This window comes from Myiozetetes cayanensis, unplaced genomic scaffold, assembly GCF_022539395.1.
Source record: "Myiozetetes cayanensis isolate MyiCay16 unplaced genomic scaffold, myiCay2020 scf31, whole genome shotgun sequence".
Taxonomy (NCBI): Eukaryota; Metazoa; Chordata; class Aves; order Passeriformes; family Tyrannidae; genus Myiozetetes; species Myiozetetes cayanensis.
In genome coordinates, this window is record NW_026087533.1 from 3,291,144 (window position 1) to 3,304,990 (window position 13,847).

General features: G+C 59.7%; 1 protein-coding gene across 1 annotated transcript in view; it reads left to right on the forward strand.

The window, feature by feature from the left end:
* SLC9A1 (solute carrier family 9 member A1) overlaps positions 1–11,000 on the forward strand; it is a 29,400-nt gene extending 18,400 nt beyond the window's left edge. Inside the window, exons 2-12 of the mRNA XM_050326518.1 lie at positions 2,387–2,847; positions 4,457–4,707; positions 5,132–5,349; positions 5,812–6,014; positions 6,248–6,337; positions 6,731–6,801; positions 7,228–7,401; positions 7,530–7,644; positions 8,067–8,168; positions 8,495–8,567; positions 9,226–11,000. Coding sequence (XP_050182475.1) covers positions 2,387–2,847; positions 4,457–4,707; positions 5,132–5,349; positions 5,812–6,014; positions 6,248–6,337; positions 6,731–6,801; positions 7,228–7,401; positions 7,530–7,644; positions 8,067–8,168; positions 8,495–8,567; positions 9,226–9,548 — 2,081 coding nt within the window. The 3' untranslated portion in view covers positions 9,549–11,000. The remainder of the gene's footprint in view (positions 1–2,386; positions 2,848–4,456; positions 4,708–5,131; positions 5,350–5,811; positions 6,015–6,247; positions 6,338–6,730; positions 6,802–7,227; positions 7,402–7,529; positions 7,645–8,066; positions 8,169–8,494; positions 8,568–9,225) is intronic.
* The last annotated feature ends 2,847 nt before the right edge of the window (positions 11,001–13,847 follow it).

A 13,847-nucleotide genomic window follows, 5' to 3' on the forward strand; every position in this document is an offset into this window, starting at 1 on the left:
GATGTGCCAGGACCAGCTGCCTTATCCCCTCAGTAGGTGTAGGTGAATAGTAAATAATCTTTACCAAATCAGCCAGAAACAGGAGCCTGAAGGGTATTAAGCATTATTATTATTACTGTTGTTATTATTATAGTTATTACCAAGGCTTATTCCCCTTCCTGCTGCCCCTGGATGTGCCCATGGCTGGCCATCCTCATAACCCAGCACCCTGCTGCAGCCTTCCTCGTCCTGTCACAGCCTTCCTCATCCTCCAGGAGGGAAATTCAGGCACAGAGCTGGGATCAAACCAGTTCACCCTGGCCTGGCATCATCCCCACAGCAAGAGGCTTTCTTCCCATTAGTCACTCCCACCCCAAAGCGGGATGCTGGAACACTCGGAGCAGGATCCCAGCAGGATCCCACCAACAGATTGGTCCAGATGAGCTCTGGAGCGCTCTAAAAATACTAAAGCAGAGAAAGCAGGGAGCAAAAAATGGCTGAGATTCAGTGAAATCAAAGGCATAATTAAAATGCAGCCCGTGTGAGTGTATTTTTAGGACCCTACAAAAGGCTCTAAACCATTGAATTCCCATCAGCACACGAATGTTCCAGTTTAATGGAATCCTGGGGCCTGTGGGGAAGAAGTGAGAGATGCTTAATTGTCAGTGTTTGTGTTTTATTCATGATTGAACATACTTAGCAAGCAAAAACTGATTTGCTGTGGGCTTCTCGCTGCTTGTGTGGCTTTAAGCCTTATTCCAGCCAGCAATTGCCCAGTGTGCTGGAAGGGTCGGTTGTTCCCGGTGTTTGCATGAGCTGTGCATGGAAAAAGGATTATTGCCTCCCCTCCCGTGGGGAGCACCCTACCAGGGCTGCCTTGGGGTGCTCAGCGCTTGTGTGGGCTCCAGGGGATCCGAGACAGAGGAAAAACCCTGTGGGGGTGAATCAGGAGCCACATCCAGGCTGGGCAGTCCCTGAATGCGGGTGGCTGGATTTTGGGAGAGCTCTGGGAGAAAGTCTGGATGTTCCCATCTCCTCCTGGCCTACCCTCATACCTGAGCCCAAAGCCGCTGAGCCAAGGTAGACACCAGGCTCCTTCCCACATCGCTCCGGCACCGGGGACCCATTGGAGTGGCCGGAATGGTGCGGCCAGACCTGAGGCGTGATGAGTCCTCTGGGCTCACCCACCCTGTGCCTGCAGCTCAGGTGGCAATCTGGGATCTAATCCTGCCCCCATGGCCGTGGCTGGGAGCTGATTCACTGCCCGTCCTTGGGGAGGGATTGTGGAAGCGACACCTTTTCCCATCGGAGCCTGGCTGATGCGGAGCCTTCCCCGCCCGGCTGCGCAGGTGGAGGAGGGATGAGCCGGCACCGTGGCGCAGATGTGGTCCCTGCAGGCTCAGGGAGGGGGCTCGGGGGGGAGCTCCGGATCGTCAGCGGGATCGTGACTCGTTATGGAATGGGATTTAATGTGTTGTGAAACGACGTGCAGATGGCACAGCCGCCCGGCCGGAAGGAACGGAGGAACACGGGATGCCAAGGCAGGGTTCCTTATTTTAAGCTGCTTCCCTTGCCAGGGAACAAATATGCCTCGCTTCAAAATAATAATTATAAAGCCTGGGAGAAGATCCAGGGAACCCAAAATCCTTCTGTGGGTATCGGTGTGCTGGCAGATGCCTGGCTGGGGGGTGTTTGGTGGGGGAATATCATCCCAGCAGGTCATGGCTGGCTCAGAGATCAGCACTTGGGGTCATGCTGTGATTAAAAAAGGGGAAAACATGTTCCCTGTTACCTTGCACCTCAAGGATTCATCCTGTCCCTGCTGCAGCCAGCCATGTGAAATGTCTCAGCTGGCTCCTGAAGCTGCAGGAAGGGGAATTGCATCCTGAAACCCACCAAGCACCAGCTCCCCTGTGTCAGGGATCACCAGGGATGGGCACTGTGCTGCTGCCAGCACCTGGCATGCCAGGAATAATGGCACTGGGTGGGCAGGGTGGGAAATGCCAGTGCCTACGTGTGCTCGGGACTAGCTGCAATGGGAAGAGCTGCAGCCAGCGACAGCTTGTGTGGGGAGAACTGTCTGTGCCACAGGCAGCTGTCATGGGCCTGGGGGTCTGCAGAGAGACCCTGGGGTGTCCCAAGGGTGGCTGTTGAACTGGTGTTTACTGTTATGTTCTGGCTTGAGATCAGCAGTGTCAGGGGGTGTGGGTCTGGTTTCCACTTGACAGAGTGTCAAGGTTTCCCTCTTGGGGCAGGAGAGGAAACAGGCACACGAAGTTAGTGGATGCTGAAGGGTGCAGGGAGGGCTGGGAGCTGCTCCCTGACCCCAGCAGGGCTGTCCTGCTGCAGACAACACCTTCCATTTGTACAGCCAACACGTGTCTTCCTCTCTCCTCCTGCTCTCCAGGCTTCCACGTGATCCCTTCAGTGTCCAGCATCGTCCCCGAGAGCTGCCTGCTCATCGTGGTGGGCCTTCTGGTCGGGGGGCTCATCAAAGGGGTGGGCGAGAAGCCCCCCATCCTCAAGTCGGACATCTTCTTCCTCTTCCTCCTCCCGCCCATCATCCTGGACGCCGGCTACTTCCTCCCCTTGCGCCAGTTCACCGAGAACCTGGGCACCATCCTCATCTTCGCCGTGGTGGGGACGCTCTGGAACGCCTTCTTCCTGGGGGGGCTGATGTACGCCGTGTGCCAGCTGGGCGGCCCCGGCCTCAACCACATCGGCCTGCTGGCCAACCTGCTGTTCGGCAGCATCATCTCCGCCGTGGACCCCGTGGCCGTGCTGGCCGTGTTCGAGGAGATCCACATCAACGAGCTGCTCCACATCCTGGTCTTCGGGGAGTCGCTGCTCAACGACGCCGTCACGGTGGTGAGCATGCGGAGGGGCTGGGTTTGGGGGAGCACCTCGGGGTGGTGGCAGCAGGACACCGGGGGGCTGGCAGCTGCTGTCAGGGCCGTTCCGAGCTGCTCAGCTCCGCTCGCTCCGAACCCTGTGCGGCTCAAAGCTAAATATAGCGGCTCAGAACACCGCGGAGGTGAGTTAAGGTGAAGAGGTTTATTTGGTGGTTTGGGGAGGCCGAAGGGCACACGGTCCAGCCAGCTGCTGCCTCTTGGTGAAGAGCAGGGACTGTGCCTGGTGCCTTGGTTTGCTGGGAATCAGCTCTCCAGGGTGGAATTGCTGCCGTGCCCGTGCCTGTCCTGCCAGGGAAGGCAAGAGGGGCTGGTGCTGGGTCAGGCAGCACGGCCATGTAGCTGCTGCTCCCTCTGTCTCCTCTCGTGTGCTCACCCTTGCTGTCCTCCAGATGCAGCCATGGGGAGGTGGGAGGACAGGACATCACCAGCCATGGCAAGAAGGGAGCTAGGGGGGCTGCAGCCAGGCTGGCATCCCACCAGACCACCCCTCAGCCCCCTTCTGAGCAGCAGCTTTGCAGGGTCCTTTGAGAGGTGGAACCAGGCCTGCTCCATTTCCAAAGGATATCAGTGTCCAGGTGCTGGCTCAGCCATCTGCATGGCCTCCTCCTCTCTGCAGAGCTGACCTCTAAATTTAATTCTAACCCACTGCTTTTTCCTGGCTCCTCTCCCGTATCCCAGCTGTCCATTTTGGAGCTGGCTGCTCAGCGTGCTGCTGTGCTGCTGCTGAGGTTCCTGGTGATGACGAACACGCTGACCCACCACAGGGCTCCTCCCAGGCACTTCTGCCCCATTTATGACCAGAAGGGCTGCCTGCAGGATCTGTGTCCCTGCTCCCATCCCTGGGGAATGCTTTTGCCTTCTGCTGTCACATCTGTCCCTGCCCATGTCCCAGGGCCCAGCCCTGGCAGGCAGGAGCTGGCCCCTCACCCTCTCCCTTCTTGCAAGTACTGCTGTTCCTGCAGGATGCTCTAAATCCCTTTTCCCATCCTGACACGCTGCCTTAACACCTCTCCGGTGTCTGGAGGTGGGAGAAGGTGATGCAGCCTGGGATGGGCTCCTCCTGTGAGGTTTCCCTCAGCTACAAAAGCTGTCTCAAGGGTTTGGGCTCCTCTCCAGGCTGAGCAGAGCAGATGGTGGCTTTTCTCTCTGTGCATCTGTCAGGGGTCTCCAAGCCTGGATCCATCCTGACCTTTCCACTGGGAAACAGGATCAGTCTCTGGCTGATTCAGACCATGACCAAAGGCCTTCCTGGGACAGCTGGAGAGCAGAGCTGTCCCAGACACATCTCTGATGGCCCAGTGTCCCTCTGAGCCACAGAGGACGAGGAGCTGGTTGGTCCCTATGGTTCTGTGTAGCAAAGCACCACCAGCCTTTTTTGATGTGAGGCTTGGTCCAGCACAGGACCCAGCCTGGGGTCACCAAGCACTGACACACCTCAGCTCAGGTGTGCCCCACTGGGGCCCTGCCTGGCTCCCAGGGAAGGTCCCCATGCAGGTCCCCTCCGAGCTGGGGTTGTCCTTTGCCAGCAGGACAGTTTGAACCCCTGTCTCCTTTCTCCTTGCCAGGTCCTCTACCACCTCTTTGAGGAGTTTGCCAACTTCGAGCAGGTGACCATCCTCGATATCATCCTCGGCTTCCTCAGCTTCTTCGTGGTGTCGCTGGGCGGCGTCTTGGTGGGCGTCATTTACGGGGTGATCGCCGCCTTCACATCCCGCTTCACCTCCCACATCCGAGTCATCGAGCCCCTCTTCGTCTTCCTCTACAGCTACATGGCCTATCTCTCTGCCGAGCTCTTCCACCTCTCTGGCATCATGGCGTGAGTTGGGAATGGGGGCGATGAGACCCCCTCCTGTCCCCAGGACTGTTTGAAGGATTTACTGTGGTGTAACCACTGGTCCAGCATGCCCAGAGGTGTGTTTGGGGTGGGATAAGCAGGGAGGCAGATGAGGGAAGTGACTCTCTTGAGTTGTTCCACAGATCCCAGGGCACTTGCAAGCCCATTTCCCATTATTCTGAGTACACAGGAGCAGGCAGGGCCTGGCTCCACTGCTCACTCCTGCCCTGCCAGGGGGAAGGAGAAACCTCCTGTTGCCTTCTCTGGAGGCCTTGAATAATTACTGGTGCCTCACAAGCTTTTTCCTTGTGGTTTGGTGTAAGAGCACAAAATGCTGCTGCAGGGCCAGGGTTTGGGGATGTCCCCATGTCCCCACAGCTGCTGAGTGCCACAACCTTGCCCCCAGGCTCATCGCCTCTGGCGTGGTCATGAGGCCTTATGTGGAAGCCAACATCTCCCACAAGTCCCACACCACCATCAAGTATTTCCTCAAGATGTGGAGCAGCGTGAGCGAGACCCTCATCTTCATCTTCCTGGGTGTCTCCACTGTGGCTGGTCACCACTACTGGAACTGGACCTTCGTCATCAGCACGCTGCTCTTCTGCCTCATCGCCAGAGTGTTAGGTGAGCTGTCAGTGTGGTGGCAAAGTCCTTGGGGATGGTCACAGAATCATGGAATGGTTTGGGTTGGAAGGGACCTTAAAGACCACCTAGTTCCCCCACACCTTCCACTAGACCAGGTTGCTCCAAGCCCTGTCCAGTGAGTGGCTACCCTAGTGTTGGGCCATGGGCAACTCTAAGGACTGCTATGCCCAGGTTTGCCTTGCTGGGGAGACTGGAGTTGACTGGGTGGCACTGCTCCACCGTGGGCATCACCCCTGCAGGTGGTTGGCTTTGGGAGATGGGGTAAAGGCCATGTTTGTCCCAGGTGAGGGATGTTGGGATGAGCAGCAGGACAGCACCCACCCGCACCCACAACCCTGGGGAGGGTGACACTGCAATGCAGGCTGGGCTACCAGGGTGTCTCTGGGTCTGGAGGGGATCCTTCACCATCTGCTCACACAAGAGCCTGCCCTGCTCCCCTAGGTGTCCTGGTCCTCACCTGGTTCATCAACAAGTTCCGAATTGTGAAACTGACACCAAAGGACCAGTTCATCATCGCCTACGGGGGCCTGCGGGGAGCCATCGCCTTCTCCCTCGGGTACCTCCTGGACTACAAACATTTCGGCATGAGGGACATGTTCCTCACAGCCATCATCACCGTCATCTTCTTCACAGTTTTCGTGCAGGTTGGTGGCGCTCAGGTGGTGGTTTCAGAGGGAAAGGGGTTATTTAGTGGCTCTGTGTGTGCGTGGAGAGCGAGGAGCACAACCCCACCCTCCATCCCTGACCCTGTCACTGTCCCCCCGAAAGCTCTTGAGGTTGCCTGGTGACACCAACAGTGATTTGGCTGTGCTGAACCCACTCTGCTCCCACCAGTGTGCCTTGGGGAGAGATCTAACCCCCTCTCCCCCTTCCCTAGGGCATGACCATCCGGCCCTTGGTGGACCTGCTGGCCGTGAAGAAGAAGCAAGAGACAAAGCGCTCCATCAACGAAGAGATCCACACGCAGGTAACGCGCTGCTCCGGCCGGCCCTCCCCGCGCGCTTCTCGTCGCCGCCTTAGCCCTCTGCTCTCTCTGCTTCTGCCACCTCCACCGCTGTAACCAGGCGGGTTCACAGAGCAGGACCTGCCCCTAAATCAGTGCCCAAGGTAAGGGGGGACAGAGCGAGGGCTCTCCCCCGTCTGTGTCGTCCAGTGCCCGCTCCGACCCAGCTCTCCCATGTGCCTGGTAGAGCCGCAGCCTGGTTGTGTAGGTCTGTCCTGCCCTCCCGAGGCCCATCCTGGACCCACAGCCCTGATTTTGCACCCCTTGAGTGCCCTCTGTGTTAGCGTGGGTGTAGGGGTGGGGAGAGGGTGGGCAACAGCCCTCCGAGCTGCTGACGCCTCGGAGTGTCTCTTCCAGTTCTTGGATCACCTTCTGACGGGGATTGAGGACATCTGTGGTCACTACGGGCATCACCACTGGAAGGACAAGTGAGTGTGGAGGTTTGGTGGCTGGGGAAGGGTTGGAATCACCACCCAGAAGGTTTCTCAGCCCTGTGCTGGGTTTTTCCCTAGGCTGTAACATCCACACACACACACCCCTGCAGTGAATTATGGCCCTGGGTTGGGTCCAAGTGGGGCTGTGCCCCTTCATCACAGCAGGGTGGCAGCTGCTGATGGCTGGTCCCTGCAGAAGCTCAGGACCATCCATAGTGGGTGTGAGCAGCTTCTGGGTGTTTTGGAGTCTCTCTGGCTCAGGAGGGATTCAGAGCAGCTTGGCCTGACCTGCGCTGGTGGGAACTGAGCCCACCACTAAACATGCTATCCTGGACCTGGGATGGGGAGCAGGGAGTGGGTGGCAGGGCAGGGGGAGGTCTGACATGTCGCTGCTCCTTCTTTCCCTGTGTCCTTGGATAGGCTGAATCGCTTCAACAAGAAGTATGTGAAGAAGTGCCTGATCGCAGGGGAGCGCTCCAAGGAGCCCCAGCTCATCGCCTTCTACCACAAGATGGAGATGAAACAGGCCATTGAGCTGGTGGAGAGTGGAGGCATAGGCAAGATCCCCTCCGCTGTCTCCACCGTCTCCATCCAGTGAGTTCCCAGCCCTGGCACCTTCCCATGGGACCCTGAGTGCTCCCTGCTAGTGGCCACAGGGCAAGCAGCCCTTGGGTCGTGCGTGGCCGTCGTGGTGTCACTCTGAATCCTGTCTGTCCACACAGGAATATCAACCCCAAGTCCCTCCCTGTGGAGCGCATCCTGCCGGCCCTGTCCAAGGACAAGGAGGAGGAGATCCGGAAAATCCTCCGCAACAACCTGCAGAAAACCAGGCAGAGGGTGAGGTGTCCCCTGGCACTGTGTGTGCCCCCTTTGCCTCACTGGGGGTGGCCAGGACCACTGCCCACCAGAAGCCCTCAGCTAGGCCCTTCACTCCCACTGTCCCTGCCCTGCTGCCCTTTGTGTTCCCAGTCTGGCTCTCCATCCCCAGGAGGCTTTTCCTCCTGATAATCTGGGATAATCTGAGGGGAAGGATGGCTTGGTCAAGGGATGAACCCAGCCTTTAAACCCTTGCTGGGCTGAGGTGAGTCAGGATCAGGCATCCCGTGGTGGCACACAAGGGATGAGCCACCAGCTCATGCCTGGATCTGCTCTGCCCACTGGTGGCTGTTTAATCCATCTCCAGGGAAAATAGGGCTGTGACCTTCCTTCCCTTTCCATGTGGGATTTTAACATCTCCTTTCCTCGGGGTCTCTTCCCAGTTGCGATCCTACAACCGGCACACGCTCGTGGCCGACCCCTACGAGGAGGCCTGGAACCAGATGCTCCTGCGGAGGCAGAAGGCCCGGCAGCTGGAACAGAAGGTGTCAGGGGAATGCTGGAACTGGGATGCTGCCACAGGCTGGGAGGGGGACAGGGTGGCTTCCCAGCCTGGGAAGGACATGAGTATCTGACACAGGGAGGGGGCTGAGGTTCAGGTGACAGTGGGTGACCCCAAACCTTGAGGGTCTCTGATTGCCCCAAGGCTGCAAGCAGTTCCCTGCAGCGTGGCTGGGAGGATGTGGGCACGTGTCCTGTGCATCCCATGCTGCTCCTTGCTCATCCCTGCAGCCTGGGGTCAGTTCCCTGCCTCCCCTTCCCCATGTACCTTGGCAACTCCTCTGAGACAGTCCCTGTGCTCCCATTCCAGATGAACAACTACCTGACGGTGCCGGCTCACAGGATGGACTCGCCCACCATGTCCCGGGCTCGCATAGGCTCAGGTAGGTGGGTTGGAGCTGTGGCAGGAATGTCACTGCTGGCACCCAAAACACTCGGAGGGTGTCCTGTCCTGCACCTCCTCGGCTCCCTGGGGCTCTCCAGCCCCGACCATCCCCATCCCACACCCGTCCAGCCAAGCCCCAGGGGTTTGCTGTTCTGAGCAGAAGCACCTAGTTTGCTTCTCAGCACAATTCCCACTGGGAAGTCAGGTTGGCCAGCCTCTCCAGGGCTCAGCTCACTCCAACCATGTTTGTGTCCATGCCTTTCCCTGCCCTCCATAGGGGAGGGAACCAGGAGTGCTCAGCCCCAAGACCTGTTGTTCTGGACTCCCAGTTCCTCTGTCACGCACTTTCCTTGCCATCCTCAGTTCCTCCTGTCCTGTGTGTCCCTTCCTGCTCCGGGGACAGGGTGACAGTGTGACGGGGCGTGACGGGGCTGCAGAGACTGCGGTCCATCAGCAGAGGGCAGCTTTGTCCTTCCACATGGAGCCGGGCTGCCGGCGGCTCCAGCTGGGATGTGGAAATCGGGGAGAGGAATTACACGGCAGAATTGGAAATCGGAGAGACAACCCAGGCCCCCCAGCCCCATATATCTGGGGTGCATCACCCGGGAGTCTCTGAGACCCCCCCTTCTATTCCTGACCCCATTCTGCCCCCTCAGACCCGCTGGCCTACGAACCCAAGGCGGACTCTGAGAACCTGCCCATCATCACCATCGACCCGGCCTCGCCGCAGTCCCCCGAGTCGGTGGACCTGATGAACGAGGAGCCCAAGGGCTGCAGCGGCCTCCCGCCCTCTCCCGAGGAGGATGAGGAGGGGCTGGTGATGCGGGTGAAGGAGCCCTCCTCCCCGGGGACTGACGATGTCTTCACCCCGGGCACCGGCGACAGCCCCAGCAACCAGCGGATGCTGCGGTGCCTGAGCGACCCGGGGCCCCGGCCGGAGCCGGAGGAGGGGGAGCCCTTCATCCCCAAGGGGCAGTAGCTGCTGGCACGAAGCCTTGTTATCGTTACTCTCTCTCTTCATTCGTTCGTTCTTTGCTCTCCTTTTTTTGGTTTCCTGTCACTACACACCAGGTTTGGGAAGGGGAGACTGTCCTGGATGGACTGGGAATTGCCAGGACGGCTCTGCCCTGGGCTGGCCCCGATGAGCAGGGAAGGAGCCCCGGGATGCCCCGGGCTCCTCGGGCGCCGTGGCCTAGGCGTGACGGACGATTTACTGGGATTTGCAGGTGCCTCACAGCCCCCACGGGGCTCTCCCAGAGGTGCCCACCCACTCAGGACCTGCGAGTGGCACAGGGGGCTCTGACCGGGGGTGTCCATAGAGACATGGCACAGCTTCCCCTCTCCCCAGTTGTGCTTTATCTGCCCCCTTGCCTTGCTCTGGAGCAGAGGGACAACAGGAGCCAGGCTCTGCACTGGGGCTGGCACACACACACACTCCCCCCAGGACCCTCCCAGGGACCTTGGGATGGTGCCTCTGCTCCCTGCCCTGGCCACTTCCCCATGGGGCCGGCTGTGCCCGGGATCCTCCCCCCTGGCCCCACATTTCATGCCAGGTCTTGTCAAATAAATATCTTAGAGCCATGCAAGGGGGGAGCCAGGATCCCCTTTCTTTGAGCAACCTCTCCATCCCTCCTGGAACCACTGTCACCTGTCCCTGTGGGGACCCTGCACCAGTCTTGGCCCCTCGCCCTGTGCCAGCACAGCAGCGGCTGCTCCTTAACCAAAGACGGGGTCTGGGGTGTGCCAGGGGAGCATCTCCTACTTGGGGGCGATTATTTATCTCTCCTGCAACCAAGAGGAGCAGGGGGAGAGCTGAGGAACAGAGTGGGGGCCAGGAAGTTGACAGGACGTCAGGGGGTGCCAGGGGTGCTGGGTTTGGAAGGACCCGTCTTTCCCCCACGGCTTGGCTGGGGGGATCACCGAGTGTTTCGGTGATTTACAGCCCTCCCCGGGCTCGGGGGTGTCCTGCATCCTGTCTGAGCACATCACCTCGTCCCCCACGTGCCACCCAGCTCCCACCACGTGCCACCCTCCGCCGTGGATGCCACGGGGTGCTCGCCCCCCCCTCCCCTCCCCGAGGGGAGCCCCAGCCGCTTCCCCCCTCCCCGTGCCGTGCCTTGCCACGCGTCGCCTCTGCCCCGCTGCCTTGGTGGGCACCTGCCCCACGTGCCCACCCCACTCCACATCCCGCTGGGACCCCCCCCGGGGGTCCAGCATCTGTGGGGGTGAGCACCCACGTCGCTGCCTGCGCCTGCCTGCTGCCCTGCTCTGCCTCCAGGAGGGGAAAAAAACCAACAACAACAAAAAGCAATGGAAATTCTCTTGTACAAAAAGAAAAAAAAAGAAAAAAAAAAAACAAAACAAACCCACATGTAAAGAGAGATTCTTGGTTTTTATCATAAATATTCTAATAAATTAATGTTGATTTTTAGTGGGGGTATTTTCCAGCTGTTTGGGCTCCTACCCTTTGCCACACGGTCCTGGCTGTCCCAGAGGAACAAGATGGGTGTGAGGCTTCATCCCCAGAGCTGGGATGGAGGGTTTGCCCCTCACCCTCCTGCTGTGGCCTGGGGAGAACTGGAACCTCATCCCAGGGGGGTCTTTCTCAGCCATTCCCAGTTTTGGCAAAGATGGAGGCTCAACAGAGCCTGGGCTCCCACATCCCTCCCAGACCCACATGGGAGGGAAAGGGCTGGTGGTCTCACGGGGTGAAGTCCTTTTGGAGGGGGATGGATCACCCTGGCACAGCCCTGGGGTACCAACCGGGTGTCCCAGCACAGCTCTGCCCACCCCGAGCCTGGGGTGTTGTCCCTGGGCAGGTAGGGGTGGCACCTGCCTTGTTCTGGCACTGCAGCAGGGTTTTGGGGGATGCTAAAGATTCCATCCCTAGGGAAGGGGGCTCTGGGAGCCCCTTGCCCTGGGGCAACTGCAATGGGAATGTTGTTTCATGGCTGCAAATTAAAGCCCTGAGCCACCAGGCAGCCGTGACTCAGCCCCCGCCCTCCAGCAGAGCGTCAGCGCCGGCCTTGCTCACCTGCTTAAAATACCTGAACCCCAGGGTCCCCCATGGCCCCGGGCTGGGATTTGGCTGGGTCACCCTGCCCCAGGGGTTCCCCCTTGCCGAGGGGTCTCTGGGCAGGATGAGGTGGCCAGGGATGTGGGGCAGGTGATGCTGTCGGGCCCATGGGGCAGGCAATGACCGGGGACAGACAATGCCGTGGGGCCCATGAGGTGGGTGATGCTGTTGGGCCCATGGGATGGGCAATGCCATGGGGCAGGTGATGCCATGGGTCCCAGGGGGTGGGGTATGCCGTGTGCCCCACAGAACTGCCAGTTTGGTGAGTGCCATCCTTGCACCCCACACAAGGTTGGAGGTGGCTCATCCCCGGGGGCAGCAGTGCCAAAGCAGGAGGGTTTGGCAGGAACAGGCACAGCCAGGCCGTGGCTCTGTCCTCGCTGGAGGAAAGCAGCGGTTTTGCCATCCCAGCTCAAGGGGTGGGAGGACAAGAGGTGCTGGATACAGCCCAGGGCACAGAGGGAGCAGCAGGAGCACAGCAGCCCCGGGCAGTGCCCGGGAATCTCACCTGCCCACGTGCCAGCGAGCGTCACGTGCAGCCACCCTCTTGGCTTTGGTCATACCTTTAATGTGAGAGCTCCCCAAACCGAGGCATTTCCAGGATATTCTTGTTTCTGTCTTAAAGGCTGAGTAACTTTTTATAATGAGGGAGGATTAATGATTCCCCCCCCCCCAGGGATGGGCTGTCACCGCTGAGCAACTGCCAAAGCACACGGAGTGCCGAGGCCAGGGTTGGATGGGCCCTGGCATGTCCCCCCAGCCCCATCCACAGTCCTGGTGGCAACGTCTCTTCCCTACACATGGCTCCCCCGTGCCCTTTCCCTCCCAAAGCGTATTTGGGCCATGGTGGTGGCACCAAGGACAGGAAGAACAGGGGGTTCCTGTGTGGGACAACCTTGTCCCTGCACATGCATGTGCCGGGGTGTTATCGGGGTGTTATCACCCTTCCCCATGACCCCCATCCATGAGGGTTAAAGAGCTGCTGCCTCTGCAGCTGCAGGACACTGCCCCAGCCAGGAGATGGGCTCTCCTGTGCCTGTTTCCCTCTGGCGATCTGACATGAAGCCTGGGGGGGCAGTGGGTGGCAGGAGGAGAGAGAACATTCCCGCCGCCCCAGCGAGGGGACTTGGGAAAGGCCATGAAATCACTCCTCAAGTCACTGGCTCCAGGCTCAGCAGCCCACCAAAGCAGAGCTCCTGGCTGGCTCCCTAAATTTCCCAGAAGGAGAGGCCAGCACAGCGATGGGACAAGGTGTCCTGGAGCTGCCACCACCCTCAACCGCGCTCAGGTGTCACCCGGGGCCCAAAAACCCAAAGCGAAGGGAGTGGCTGCGCTCTCTGCCAGGCTCAAATTAGTGGCACCGAGATGGGTCATCCCCTGCCACGGCTTTAAAGGCACAAGTCATGCCAAGAAAAACAGCACATGGTGTCACCGGGAAGCCACTGAGCCTGGGGACACACAGGTCACTGTTCACGCTGCCAGGGGACGGGGACCTCCCCAGCTGGTGGCACCCCAGGGAAGCTGCAAGAGGGCAGCTCAGTCCCTGCCCGCTCTGGGGCCACATTGGTGCTCCATGTCGGTGCTGTGTCCCTGTCCCTGCACCCTGGTGGTGCCATGTGCCCCCCGCACTCCCCGGGCAGCATTTTGCAGCAGCCAGGGGAGGTGACAGGAGCCATTCCCCAGCTCTGTGTCACCTGCAGTAATAACACCCTGCCCTCCCTTTCATCTCGGGGCCTCCCTGGTGGCTCCTCTCCAGGGCGAGGGCATCCCGGAGGCATCACTCATCATCCATTCCGGGAGGCAGCCGGGGATGGGGCCGAGTCTGGGGATCCTGGATGGTGACACGGGGACCCAGGCTGAGAGCAGAGAGTGACAACAGAGTGACACCCTCATGGCACGCAGTGAACACAAGTGCTCACTGTGCACCCGTGCAAGTCCAACCTTGCCAGGACCAGCATGGGAAAACCACCTCCCTGGGCAACTGTGGCCACTCGGGGCCACCACAGCAGCTGGTGGCACAGCCCCAGGGACACGGGTCCCCCCTCAGTGAGGCTCTGGGGACAGCGAGCAGCAGTGGCACCTCTGGGATGGGCTGTGTGGGAGCGAGAGGAGCTGGACAGTGAGCCCGAGTGCCTGGGAGGGGTCCAGGAGCTGTGTTTGCCCAGGGAGGGTCTGGACAAGGCCACAGAGAAGGTCTCCACC